The 14,298-nt window shown below is 46.4% G+C and overlaps 1 protein-coding gene across 2 annotated transcripts in view; it reads right to left on the reverse strand.

Annotated features, from left to right (window-relative positions):
- Positions 1-10,153: 10,153 nt before the first annotated feature.
- FGF12 (fibroblast growth factor 12) overlaps positions 10,154-14,298 on the reverse strand; it is a 137,867-nt gene continuing 133,722 nt past the window's right edge. For both annotated transcript variants that reach the window (XM_041467816.1, XM_041467815.1), the window contains exon 5: positions 10,154-10,381. In XM_041467816.1, coding sequence (XP_041323750.1) covers positions 10,263-10,381 — 119 coding nt within the window. In that variant the 3' untranslated portion in view covers positions 10,154-10,262. The remainder of the gene's footprint in view (positions 10,382-14,298) is intronic.

Here is a 14,298-nt window from a genome sequence, read left to right on the forward strand (position 1 = left end):
TACAGATGGGATAGAAGATAATAAAGTGGTCAACAGACAATGTAACACATCTGGCTCCACATCTGACATATCCAGATATTGACAGATCATGCTTTTTGGTGCTTTTACACATAGCAAGGGTTATCAAAAACCACATTTTTATTTGGCTTATGTGACCCTGCACCCAGAAAGATTTTACCCCAGAATCCACCAATATGGACACTTTCTGTGGTCTGTTGTGCTCTGCAGGAACCCCAGAAGCTCTGACAAAAGGCAGCATTCAGGTTTTGCTGGAGAAGAATGGTGGTGCAGGAGAAAGGGAGGAAGGAGTGCCTGTGGTGCCCTGTTTTGAAGGGGAAATAAAATAGAGGGATCAGGCAACATTATCTGAGGCTTCACACAAAGCTATTTGGAGTCCTTTCCACAGCTCTGCCTCAACTGCTCCTAACTCCTGAGCTTTGGCTCTGTCTCTCTGCTGTCCTCACCAGCCACGCTTTCCTTCATCTCAGCCAAGAAATCATTTTCATGGAAGGAGGTCAGGAGGTGATCCGAGTTCGGAGGTCTTCCGAGGAAGTGTCAATCCAGGTAGCAAAGCTGTTTGGAGCAAGTTATGAGAGGTTACCCTCGGGCAAGTAAAGAAGTGTGATGAGCACATTACTCCAAAGGGAGCTCATAATTTGATGCAGACCTCTGGAAGCCACCAAATTCCAATTGTGCATATTAAAACTCTGAACGCTTCAGGTCTGATTTAGGCTGCTGCAAAGTCAACAGGAGTCTCTCACTGCCTCCAGTGGGCTTTTAATGTGATCCTTATTGAATAAATAATCAAGAAGTAAACCTGCATAGAATCTGATTACCTGGTCTGCAGCCTCTGAATGAACTCTCTGCTGCATTATGGAATTACAACACTGGCATGTGAGATTCCAGTGAACTAAGAGCAGAATTTCCATTGCCCAGCTGAGTACCTGTGGTCAGGCTAATCTCTGACTTCTGCTCTGAAATCACCAGTCTGTGTTACACAAGAGGTCAGACTCTCTGATTTACAACTCTCCTTTCTGCCTTTAATAATCTGTGATGAAATCTTTTATACATGAAGTCTCAGTGCCTGCAAGTGCCTGCACCAGCTGGCAAACCTGCCCCACGACCACTCCCCCTTTCTGCAAGTCACTGGGGCTCCAAGGCTGCCAAGATGGTGCTCTGAGATGATCCAAAAGATCTCTTTTATTTAGCAGCACAGCTGCTTGTTATTCTGTCCAGGAGCAGTAAAGCTATCAATTGCACAGAAGGAAAACATTTTAAAGCACACTAAAAAGCAAATAATCCTCTGCTCAGGATATTAAAATATCCCAAACCACAAATTTCTCAGTGTTATTACTTTGTAGCAGGCATCTGGCACGCCAGGCTATAGAATGAGGAGGTGATGTGCTCATAGCAAGTCTGGGTTAAAAGGGGATGTCCAGATAGCCTTGTGCAGTCTGCTTCCAGTCAGGAACTGCTTCTGCAGACCCTTTGTAGAGACCTCAATACACTGTCTTACAGTCACTGTTTGAATGGCATGTTCTGTTCCCGTGATGAGGCTGGATGCATCAGGTGGAGCCTTGGCCAGCGTGTGACACAGAGCACCTTGTGAGGGAGAGGATGTCTGTAGCCAATCCTTTACACATTTATTGACCCACCTTCCATTTTTGGAACTGGCAACAATTGCTCTAATTGCTTGCTCCCAAGAGGTCTTTGCCCCCAGATTCTCAAAAGCAGTTTTTGAAGTGCTGACCAAGTCAAGATCTAAGGCAGGCTGGCTACACAATGTTCTGCTGTCATCAGGGGTTCCTGCAGGGCCAGATCCACCCAGACATCACAGGTGCTTACAAAAACTTACAGTTTGGGTTTGTAGTCCTTCAGCAGTAAAATGCTGGTCACACTGTTGCATAAAACCTACAGATGTGGAAAAGGGTAACTTCCCTGAAGTTAAGATAGAGGATGAGTGGTGTCATCTGGCAGTAAGTGTGAGATTTTAGAGACAAAGGAGGACAGATTTCTGCACTGTACTCTGGAAGGATGCTGGATGTGACTTTGGGGGACACAGGAGAGGTGGCAAGTAGGAAATATAAGGTCTGGATGTTAACACCAAGAGTCTTCATCTTATTTCCTGTGATCCTCTGACACTGTGCAAACATTTTCTAGCCCTGAAAATGATGGTCAAGGTTTGATAAAAGGTACAACTCATCAGTATGTGCAGAAGCCTCTGCAAAATCCAGATGGGAAAATGACCTTGATTCCTGCAGTTAAAGAGAAAATGAGGCTTGGGCCAGATTAATTCCCAGGGTTGCACATTGATTTCATTGGAGTTGCCCTGGGGGTGAGTTTGATTCTCAGCTCCTTGAAGTTTCCAAAACAAAGCAGAATCCAGGTGGGTGACAGTATGGAATTGATGGGGGTTTTTTTGTTTGGGCTTTGGGGTTTATTTTTGGTCGGTTGTTTTAGTACAAGCTACACATGATGTACACTTATTCCTGCAAATCTGTAGGAGCAGGCAACTATTTTACAAAGAAAAGATAAAGGCTTCACCTGGAGCCAGCTCATGTTGACTTTAGAAAGATTTCCTTTTACTGATGAACATGTCTGTCTGTTTAAAGTACCCCCAGCTTTGACTCTCAGGACTGCAGCCATTCTGTCTCTCTGAAGCCACCACCTGCTGATGTGTTTGCAGTAGCTTGTCCAGAAGAACATATTTCTGAACAGAAAGCTGGTTTTACTGAATTAATATAAAGTGGGATCAAACTGCAGCAGTTCAAGTTAAATTTCTACATGGATGTGAACTCCACAGTTTGAGTAGGTCTAGAACTAGGTTATTGTGTTCCTTGGCCATTAAATGTTGTCAATACTGAGTGTTTTTCTTATTTTAAATGCTACCAATATGTGCAAGGCCTATTCAATCCTACAGATGGAATAAAATTCTGAAATAGTCTAGTGTTTGCATCTGGAGATTTAAAAATACTGAGGTGAGCACAGAATTTGGAAGTTGAGTTTGGTTTTACAGGGACAAATATGAAAGTGGAATCCAAAGATGGTAATTTGAACTGGACTCTTTTCCATGGCAAATTTCTCTGTGTACCCATAGGGAGCTTTTCCTGGGAAGTTCTGGTTCCACACCCTGAATGCACAATTTGAACTCAGATTTAGGTCCTACCTGGCAGCCCATTGACCTTGCTGGGAGAATCATATGAACTTGCCAGTCAAGGACAAGTCTCACAGTGCCCTAACTGGGACCTTGTGAAAATTCATTACATTCTCATGTGAAAACTCCTCATCTGAAGCCCAAAGGAACTGAGCTGGGAGTCACCAGAGTATCCCATCTGTTTGTGAGATAACGTTTTCTGCTCCCACAGCAGAAGTCAGTTTTCCCTATTAGTTCTGCTTTCTGTGCTGTCTGATAGCAGGAAGAACAAAACCCAGTGAAAATTAAAAAATGAAGATAATGCAAAGTTAAACACACCTCTTTTTGATCTTCAAATTGAGTTGATGTCAAGTAAAGCTTGTTCCCTATGCACTGTCTTGCTTCTTTGTTTAATAGTGAATTGAGTGAAACTATTTGATTTGCCAGCTTGTGCAGTAAGTTGGAAAATAAAATTAATCAGTGGCAGTGTCAGAGTCACAGCGTGTAAGTGACCCCCGTGAGGCACAGTCGAATCAGAAGCTCTCCCCCTTTGCAGTGTCCTGTTATCATGTGATCAGGTCACTTCATGAGCTTTGTGATCCCCAAAACCCCTGCTCAGGGCTGCTGCTGGCACCCCAGCCCAGGCTGGGCACAGCACAGCAGGGCACACAATGCCATTTAGCTGGACTGACCGTCTGTGCGTGGCAGATTTTGGGGTTCTTGCCTTGGGCTCTGCACAAATCAGGGTCCTGGGAAGGAGGACAATGAGCTCCATTTTCCTGTCTTTCCTGGCATGTTTGGAGGAGGCATGAGGTGCCCTGGGGAGGCCTCTGTGAGGAGCCCTCTGCCTTGGGGCACCAGCTGAAAGACCGAGCAGGACGCTTCGTCCGGGTTCCCACTGCTGGAACTGCTCTGCTCTCTTTGGGCCAGGGTGCCCCAGGACTAAGGAGGATCCCCCAGGGAAACTCAGAGCTCTGAGAAAGGAAAGAAGGAGGCATCTCTGTGTATAGGAGACACGCCAGGAGCTGGATATAGAGACATAAATGTCACCAAAGTCCTTGCTTAGAGACTGGCACTAACGTGGACCCACTGGTTGCTTTTCTCCCCGCAATTTTTTTTAGAGCTCAAGGAATTAAAATTCACCAAAGCCTTAATTTCTGAAAATTATTAAGTCTGACATAATTTTTCCTTCACAGTGTCATTTAGTTGGACTGACCAACATGCTCCTCCTCCCCAGTGCTGCCCCTTTACTCTTGTATCAAGCTATGAGAAGGAAGGGTTGTAACCAGCTCCCTCAGATGCAGATTGCACACAAGGGTAGCACAGCAGAACCATCCTGCTTTCTTCTACCAGCTCTGCTCAGTATTTAAACAGAGTTATTTAGTTCCCAAGGGAGAATTGTACTAGAAGAGAGAAAGGCACAGCACGCAGCTATTATTGGGGAAGTGATTGTAATGAGCATGGAAAATGGAACAATATATAACCTATTCTTAATAGACTCTTGGGAGGGTTATCCTCTGCTATTCCTCTGATCCCATATACAGAATTTTTATTTTTTTAAATAATTGATAATGCCTTGTTTTTTTCCATTTGTATTGCTCAGTAAACATTAATGGCATTTTCCACAGATTAATTATCCTTGTGCCTGCACCAGAGTATTTTGAATAAAACAAATCCTCTTCTTTCTTTTCAAGCAATTGTTTGATGAGAGAAGCTGTCCTTTCCAGAAAGGACACTTGACCATGGAAGGTCACATTTTTCTGCACTGAAACTGCAGTTGTGCCAGCTGGGAATGCTCTGGAGAGAGCTCCCTGTGGCATCACCACAATTCCTGGGGATGGAGTTGTGCTGGCCTAGACCTCCTCTACCACAGAGAAGGTGCCTGAAGTCCAAGAGGGAGGCAGGCTGGGAAGATGTCCAACTTTCTATGCATGCAGCACTTCATTATGCAGCTATCATGAATAGAAATCCTCTGTCCTGGAATGGGATTTATTAAGCTTTAACTTTGTGGTCGCAAATGTATCAGCAGTTTTGAGATCTTCATGCTCTTAAACATGATGCTAAAAATGTATCAGCCTGGCTATGGAATTTTTGGGGGGATTTTTTTCCCTTAATAAAGGTGTGTGAGAAGAACATGGGGAGACTGAAGGATGCCCATGACAGTAGCTCAGCAGCTGAAGCAGAGCAGTCAAGCTTAACTCCGTGCAGGTGAGGAGGATGTGAGCTTTAATGCCTTCTGCTCCATGGAAACAGCCTTCCATCGACTTGAAGGCTGAAGCTTTGGTGGTGGGAGAGGGAAAACAGGAATGCCATGGAAACATCCCTGCTTCACTAAGGAAGTGCAGTGCTGTTTCTTTTAGTTTTACTCCTAGGTGTGCGCAGTGGGCGAACCCACAGCAGCAACTAAACATTTTGTTTCAGTTTTGGGAGAGAAATCTCTCCCTGAAGACACTCACTTGTGTCTTTTCTTGGGTTTTTGTTTCGTTGATGTAGTGACATACAAACTGATCAGGGCTACACTATGCCCCAATTAATAGAGTTTTAGTGCTGGACATGTTTAGGGGCCAACATCTCCCCCATGTTAAAAGTAATGCATTATATTGCACACCCATTAATAAAGGTTGGGTTTGTGTGCTTTAACTAAAGAGAATTCTGTGCCTTCTTTGTTTTAGGAAGTGTCATCTTCAAGATGTTTTTTTCATGCCTGTCATGCATCCAGGCTGCAGCCTGGCTGGCGTGGGCCCAGGAAGGATGGCACACTTTGCTTCCTGCTAGTCCTGCTCAGCCCTGGGTGCTTACACCATCTCCTCCTCAGCGTTGCTCAGGTGTGGCAGTGGTACCTTTCTGGGGCAGGAGCTCTCCTGGTGCACAACCAGTGCAGTTTAAGATATAAAGGTGCAAAGTGAAGCCCATGACAGCTTGAGGGATTGCGTGGGCCTTTATCAGCCAGAACCTCTCTGAGCGCAAACACAAAAATGTTGTTGACAGACAACTTTCATAAATTGCTTTGTTGAGTGTCAGCTTCACTTTATAGCACATTGTCACATGCCAGTGCTGACACTTGTGGCAGAACTTGCTGGCGCAGTATGGCATGCCTCTCTGTAGCTTTTTCTGCATTTTCTTCCTAGGAAAATCATTATGGTCCAAACTGGAGCCATTTTATCAGGTTTTGTCCTTGATGCATGGGTGAGTGGGGATGTTTTGCACAGTATGTGATGCCAGAACCATGCCAACATCACAATTAAAAATGGGGTGAAACAAAATGAATTCTTTAAATGTACTCATATTTCTGTGATGTATTTTCTGCTGCTGCACTTCTAATGCTTAAAATCTTTTACAGGAGCATCTGTTACTCAGAAAGCAAAGGTTTGCAGCAGCCTTACCAGAGTTAACAGTAGCTATGGGCCAGGTTAGACAAAAACATCCTTCTTTTTTATCACTTACTTTTCTGTGCTAGGTGTTTGCCCAAAGCCATGCCATCATGGCAAGGAAATTTGTTCTGCTAGTATCACATGCAGCAAGACAAGGGTTGTGGTCACTGTAATGTTAAACTGAGTCACAAAACTTCCTAAATCATTGCTGTATGTGTGGCTAAAGAAAGGAAAAAAAGGAAACATCACTCATCAAGACTTTAACACCAAGCAAGAAGAGCGAGAAGCAATGAAAAGACTGTAGGAACTTCAAAGTAAGCAAAAAAATTCTCTGTGGATTCCCTTTTTCCCTGAAAATTGGGAAGCAGCAGATGGATAATCAACAAAACCCACATCACCTCCTTGAGATAAGGCCTGGGGACAGAGCTTGCAAGGCACTTGAGTAAAAAAAATGCATGAAGCTCTGCGTGGTATCTACACGCCGTGGGTCCCCTGGATTTTCCCAGGCTCCTGGAGGGTGTTGGGTTACCTGAAGCCAAGCAGCTCCCAGTCAGCAGCTGGTGCAGGTAGACACTGTGCAGCTGGGCTGGGTAGCCTCACTCGCTTTTGGGCAATTCTGATGTCAGGAATCCCTGCATTACAACATGAGCTGAATTTTGCAGCTTCCTAGAGGTCAGGAAAAAAACCAGTATTTCCTCAGGGTTTTTATTGTGGTTTATGCCATACTATGTGGCTCATGGTTAAGAAGGGAGCAAGGAGAGGCAGCACTTAATTTCAGCACATGGCAGAAGACCTGCTCCGAGGTGGTGCAGACACTGGGTGAGAGCAGGAGCAATTGGCTCTCCCTGTGGGCAAAGTCAGTGAGTGTCACATGAAAATGATTAGCTCAAACACCATGGAACTAAGGAGCAGATTATTTTGACATTTAGGCCTGAATATGGCATTTCCAGAGATTCTTGTAATGATTTGGCCAAAGACTATTAACAAGGCAAAAGCCCAGTGGGGTAAGTGGGAGTCTCACAATGGAAAAATTAGCACATGGTAGGACTGGGTCTGCTGTTGCCCACAGCTTTTTTGGGCTTAGGCAAAGGGTATCCTGCCCATAAGGACACAGTAATTTTTAGTCTCATGCTGGAGCTGCTCTAGATGCCATCAATGCCCTTGGCTAGCTGCCATGGCTGGGTGCAGAAGAGGCTGGTGGTATCAAGGTGTGTTGGGGTGTTCTATTCTGTGCTGGTGCTGGGCTTTCCCTCCACTAGGGCAGCTGGAAAACCTGTGGCTCAGTGCCTAAACCATGGTCTGGTGTTTGGTGACTTGCACAGTTCAGGAACCTGCTAGCTCGACATATTGGCCTTGAGACTCCATTTCTTTGAGTGTACATGTCTCCAGTGATCCTTTCATTTGGGGTGCTCTCTAGTTTGTGAGTGAGATGAAATGTAGGCAATGAATTACGTCACATGGGGCTGGGTGTGTGCTCCCAAGCTGAACATGTGTTAGTGACCTTGCTCCAGTGTTGTGGGGCGGGAGGGCAGCAGTAACTCACTCTGATATGATGTGTAGCACAGCGGGGTTGCCTGCTGTAGGTGCAGCATTGGGCAGCAGAGCTGTGACAAGAGGCTCTTTATTTCAAGCTTTTCCAAAACACAATAGGACATGCTTGAAATGCATTCCTTCCTGCTGATCCTGGGAATCTTCCATAACCTTGAGTTTTTGCTGTATCTTTGCTTCCCATAAGAAGCTGCTCACCGAGCCCTGACGCACCCCAACATCGCCTCGTGTGCGGGGAGGGAGGCACCGGGGCAGAAGTGGCTTTGCAGGAGCAGCGTGGCCAGCCCTGGCACAGCCCTGGCACTCCTCTCTCCCTGGCACTGACAGCAGCATCTCTGCCCGTGTGGCTGCCAGCCAGCTGAGGCATTGGCTGGGATGGCACAGGTGTCTCCACAATTAAGGCGGTATTTGGAATTTCACAGGTGCCCGTTATGAGTGGTGCAAGCGCCCACTCAGCTGTAACTGCAAGGCTTTACAAAGAACTGTTCTGTTCCCTCTCCAGGCCCTTGGGTGATTGCTTTTTCCTTTTCTTTTCACTTCTCGCAGGACCTGTGCCCATGGCTGAGCAGCAAAGGCTTCCCAGGCCCCTCATCCAGGGCAGTGCCTGTTTTTGTCACAGCAGCCTCAGCACTGCTGCTGCTGCTGCTGGTGCCTGCAGGCCCTGGCTGCCCAAAGTGGCCAGAAATGAGTTAATGTGTGTGATCTGTAGGGGGGCACCAGCCCACACTGCCCTGCTTCAGTCCCACCCAGCAGCGAGGGTTCACTGCTGACCCCAACCCACAAGGAGAAGAAGCACCAGACAGGGAGAGCCTTGCCAGTCCCCACGGAAGCCCTGGTTGCTGCAGGTGGGCTCAGCACTCATCCCTCACCCCAGTGCCCTCCTCCTGGCCTTTTCCCACTTGGGAATTTGTTACATCTGAAGTGCTGCTCCAGCATCTGCAGCCCTGGCACTGGCCAGACTCGTGCCCACACCCATGTCCAGGCTGCTGGAGCATCTCAGGGGCCTTGGACTATCACAGCGGAAAGGCTGGGGTTTGGAAGGGTTTGCAGCCTCTGCTTTGAACATGTGTGGTATGTGTGGAGCCATAACATTTAAGGAGACCCCAGCTGCTAGAAGGAATGTCCTTATCCTGTCACAACTGGACAGGCAAAATCACCCATGTTCCTCTACACCTGCTCCCTCCTAGGCACACCCCATCCCCACATCCCTCTTTCCATTGCTGAAATCCTGTTACCCTCTCATACAGCACATGCCTTACCATTTCCATCTGACAGCAAGGATTTCAGCAGCATTTCTTGATATGTTTCATATTTTAAAGCAAGCAGCTATCCCTCCTGCCCTTTATCTCCTAACTCTACCCTAATAAATATGATTGCTTCATCCTGTGAGACCTGAAAACCCATTTCTGAAATTCCCCTGGCAACTAATACAGTAAAACAAGCATATAAATAATTATGATAAAAAGGCATAAAATGCCAGACTTGGGTCAAATATACTCATGGAGTGACATTAGAAATGAGTAACTATGCAGGGTTTGAATGTAGATGGAAAAGGCTGAATAAAGAGTAGCTACTTCATTGCCCGTAACTGCCAGGCTCCTAATTTGGGCAGGTCATATTTTACTGATAGCAGAGCAAACACAGTCATAATGTACCTCTACCTTTCCTGCTTTGTGAAAAATCCCATCCATCCCCAGGGAAGCAAGGATGTTAAAAACAGCGGTGTGAACGTGAGGTGAAAGGATAAGACAGAAAGCACAGTCACAGCATGCAGTTCCCATGTGTTTGTTGCATATCATATGCTAAGTTCAATTTTCCAAAACCTTTGTTTTATTTTTAAAGGTAACATCTTTATTATTATTATTATTATATTTATTAGTTGTTATTATTATTATTATTATGCAGAGATGAGATTTTTCCCCCTTTGATCACAGAGCAAACAGTTTGCTTTTGAAAATGTTAATGGAGTCCTGATTTAAAACATTTTTCTTCACTTTTTTTTGTTGTTGTTTTTTAAAACGTTGCAACAGGCAGGATCTGGGTTTCGATTTTCTCGTCCTACACAAAGAAAGATTCTGGAGTTCACACTCCAAGCCACTACCGGTAAGTCCTGCCTTGCCCAGTTGTCATCATCTCAGTGTGGTTTCGCCAGGTGGGGTGGGTAGGTGGGTGGGAGGGGAGGAGTTGGAAGAAGGGAGGGTATTTGTCAGCTATGTCGAGTCTTGGTTAACGACTTTGCCTCCATTCATGGTTGGTGTCCCTGAACTTTTCCTTGAGCGTCCTTGTTTTTCTCCAATTTCATGCAGCGATGGCTCTCTGTACATGCACACTGCAAACAGAAGAGACACCCATTAACAGCCCTGAAGTCGCAGACAGTCATGACCATAACAAATTATTTCTTTGTACATGATGCTGGATTCCAGCCCCATTGCAAACATACACACACACACTCACTCACACTTACAAAACCCCAATTGACCCAGCTGCAGATCGTGCCACCAAGCAGGATCTGTTTACTTGCCCTTGCTGCCATTTGCTTCTGCCTCTGTATTCTTTCAAAGGCAGAGAGAAACAGCAGATTGACTGCTCACAGATAAATCTTTCTAGGTTTTATGTGCTTTACAGTTTTTTCATGTTATATTCACATACATAAAACATTTTAGCTCACAGAGCCATGCACTGGCTTGAGAAGCTGATTATCATCTAACAACAGGTTCAAGAATGACCCGGTTCCCAGCCCTTGACCTGCAACCAAAGCCCTTGAGAGACCTGAATCAAAACTACACCTGCAGCTGAGCCACGAAGGCGTTCTGGGTGTTGAGCTGTGGATCTGAAGTGGTGACTCAAGCCCATTTGGCTCCATCAGCCAAGAGCCGCGGTCTGCTCTCTGCACTTCCTATTTATTCCTCTGTAAATCAAGCCAGCCAGCCAAGGTCAGGGCTGTGAGCAGACACAAGGGATGAGTTCAGTGACAGCAAGTCAGGAGCTGTCCCAGCTTTCTGTGGTCGTCTGGCAGAACCTGAGAACAGGGTGGCTGGAGGGCACCTTCTCTCCAGACCCTGGCTATGCAGTGTGTGTCCTACAAAAATGCACTTGCTGGAGCCCAGACAGCCAGAGAAGGCAATGTCTGCCCAAGGCATGGCTCATCCCCATGTCCTGGGCAGGACAAAGCATTTATCCAGCTCACCACGTGGACTAAGTCCTCACGGCTGTCCTCGTGCCATGTGAGGTGTGCCAGAGCAGGGGCAGTAGCTGTTCACACCAAGGAGAGCATCTCTGATGAGCTCACTGCAAATGCGGCAGGGTGCAAATGGGATTGAAAGAGTGAAGCATCTCAAGGGCAGGCACAGAAGAGATGAGAACATAAGGCAGGTCCAGACTGCAAATGTCATGTCCAGATCTTTGCAAAAATTAGGAAATTAAGAAATTATTGTGTATTGCTTCATTTTGTGAGGTTGTCACATCACAAAAAATGGCACAGAGCTCCAACACAGGACAGAGCCTATCAGGGTTTGGTTCTGCATAATCAACAAGAATAAAACTTTAAAAATTATCTCAAGAAACTAAAAAACCCACCCCATGTACAAAAAGGCAATGTAAGTGCTTGTATCTATAATCTCCCTTGATTTGCAAATAAATCCTAGCAATTAGAGGCAGGCTGAAAATGACATTATTGCTCTGTGCTTTTACTCCTGACTAGATAAACAGTTACAGCACTGTGCAACAATAGAGGACAAAGATAAAGTGCAGTCAACTGTGTATTAATAGGAGGGATATTGAATGGAATATATGAGCAGGGAAAAATATTACTTTTCCCATAGAGTATTTTTCATGCAAGGCTTTCAACGCAGTTTAAACACACACACACACACACACACACACACACACACACACACACACAGGTCCTCCCAGCAAGGCTGAAAGGAGATACTGCTCTGCAAACTGTTATTGCTACTGGAGCCATTTTTTTCATGAAAATTAGAGAGAAAAAAAAAAAAAAGAGAAAATGAAGGAGTTGTCCCATGGGTCTGGGCCAGGATGAGCCGTGCCAGGACTGCCCATCAGGTCCAGACAATGGACGCTGTCTGCATGCTGCAAGGACAATGTGTAGCATGGCAGCAACAGATGGAAAAGGGCTCTCACATCCCTTTCAGTCCTGCCCCTCACACCTAGGAGAGCTTGTCACTCAACAACATGGTGATGGAGAATTTGCCTGTTGTGGTGAAGTCCCCAATAAAATCCTAAAGAAAGTATGAAATGGTTAACAACTGAGCAAAACCCTTGTGATTTCTTAACCCTGAGCTGCAGAGCCTTTGGATAGCACTGAGGGTGTGCATCACTTCTGTGACTCACCTTATTCTGGGATGTGATGTTTGCTCAGCAGAATTATGTATTTGTGCCAGTGTTGTCCCAGTGCCCCTGACATTCCATACACAAAGTTTTGTCTCAAGTGCACTGTTGCCTTCATCCTGACCTCTCTGGTCCCAAGCTGGAGCTGGAGGGACCTCCATGAGTTCTTCCCCCAGAACCAAGCTCATCTCACCCATACTCATCCCCAAAAACTCATCAGGCTGGGTCAGATGCTTAGCCACAAAGACTGAGCCCAGGTGAATGCTGCAGCAGCACCATGGCATGCTGCCATTCCTCAACTCCCTGCCTCTCACAACGGCCTTTGGGCAAAAACCTTGAGCTGCCAACAAGGCCCACAGAGTAAAGAATATAAACCAGGCTACTGAAGTAAACAACATTTGCAGCTACAAATGAATGAAACCCTGTACCTGCCAAGCAAATAAGGCAGGAAAGTTTTATCTTCCAGTCTAGTGCAGAATACAAATACTGATGTGGGGCATGGCTGGAGACTGCTCACACTGAGCTTTTCAGACAGAGCTGTCAAAGCCTCTGTACCAGGCAGGCTGTGCCAACAGCCCATGCCAGAAAATCTGTAGCAGTACAGGACAAGCATATTTTCAGTATTTAGATACACCTAGATGATCAGTGTATGCAGCACTTACATGGCATCATGCACAAGAGATGCCTGGATGTTCTCCTACTCAAGATGCTTGTGCACAGGTGCTGAGCTGTGGCCAGCAGGGGCGGTAAACCCCCTGCACTGTGGCACACAGGTGTGCACACCTGCATCTGCACAGGCACAGGGCTTCAAGGACAGCCCAGCATGTTGTGCAACACAGGCTCTTGGACTGCAGCTTGTTCCTCTTTGTACTGAGGAAGTCTGAGCATGACTCACGCGGGGAGATGTTAGTCATGGACTGGGGAGGGGGTGTTTGCAAACGGACTCTTGTGAGTGCCCAGATCTTCACAGCTTTGAGAGTACATCGTTGGGCTCCAGGACTTGCAGCACTCGCTGGCAGGTCTCTTTGGGATCCCTCTGTGTGTATGTGTGTTTGTAGACACACTTCCCTGTCACCTGCACCGAGGTAAAGCAGCAGCAGTGTGACAGTCATGCCCGGACACCTGGGAGGTCTGCTGGAGCAAACAGCACAAGGAGCTTTGGAAGGATGAGCAATTCAGCTAGAACAAGAGTTCCCTCCTGCTTTGCCTTGCTTCTCCCACCCACCCACACCCACACACCAAGCCAAATACAGCCCTTAATGTCTAGAAACCAAGCTAATGCTTTGGAGTTTCAATCAGATAATCAGCTCCTATGCCCCAGATTCCAATCAACACATCCATATTCATGCTTTAATTGGAAAGTGCTGTTAGCTTGATCTGCTGAAGAGCTGCAGGCATTAATGTAAGGGGGTGAACGCAGTGGAGCTGTGCCCATGTCTTGTTCTTGTGGCTTTCAATTCCCTGCTCCCCTGTGAAGCAGCAGTGCCTGCCACTCACAGGCACAAGGGAAAAATCTGCACAAAGATCAAACTCACCAATTAGGAAGGAGACTGAGGGTACAAGTGAGGAGGACGTGGGTGGCAGGGACCATACTTCCTGAAGGCAAAGGCGTGGAAGGGACTGCCTGTCACCCAGAACAGCTCAAACTCTTGCCTACGTGCTGGCACAGGATCACACTCTCATTTCTGTTTCCCAGACACGGCACTGGCACATCACCCACATGATGACACTGAAATCACCCTGGGCATCAGGGACTGCCTGAGTTTGGGAAGCATCGTTTTGTGTCCTGACCCTAGCATTTCTCATTTGGCATCACTGCAAGTTGAGGAGGTTCAGGGGATGCAACAAACTCCATTTCCTTTCTCTAGAATATGGCAAAAAGCTCATTAAGCGCAT

The sequence above is a fragment of the Pyrgilauda ruficollis genome, unplaced genomic scaffold (genome assembly GCF_017590135.1).
Source record: "Pyrgilauda ruficollis isolate IOZ18807 unplaced genomic scaffold, ASM1759013v1 scaffold21, whole genome shotgun sequence".
Lineage (NCBI taxonomy): Eukaryota > Metazoa > Chordata > Aves > Passeriformes > Passeridae > Pyrgilauda > Pyrgilauda ruficollis.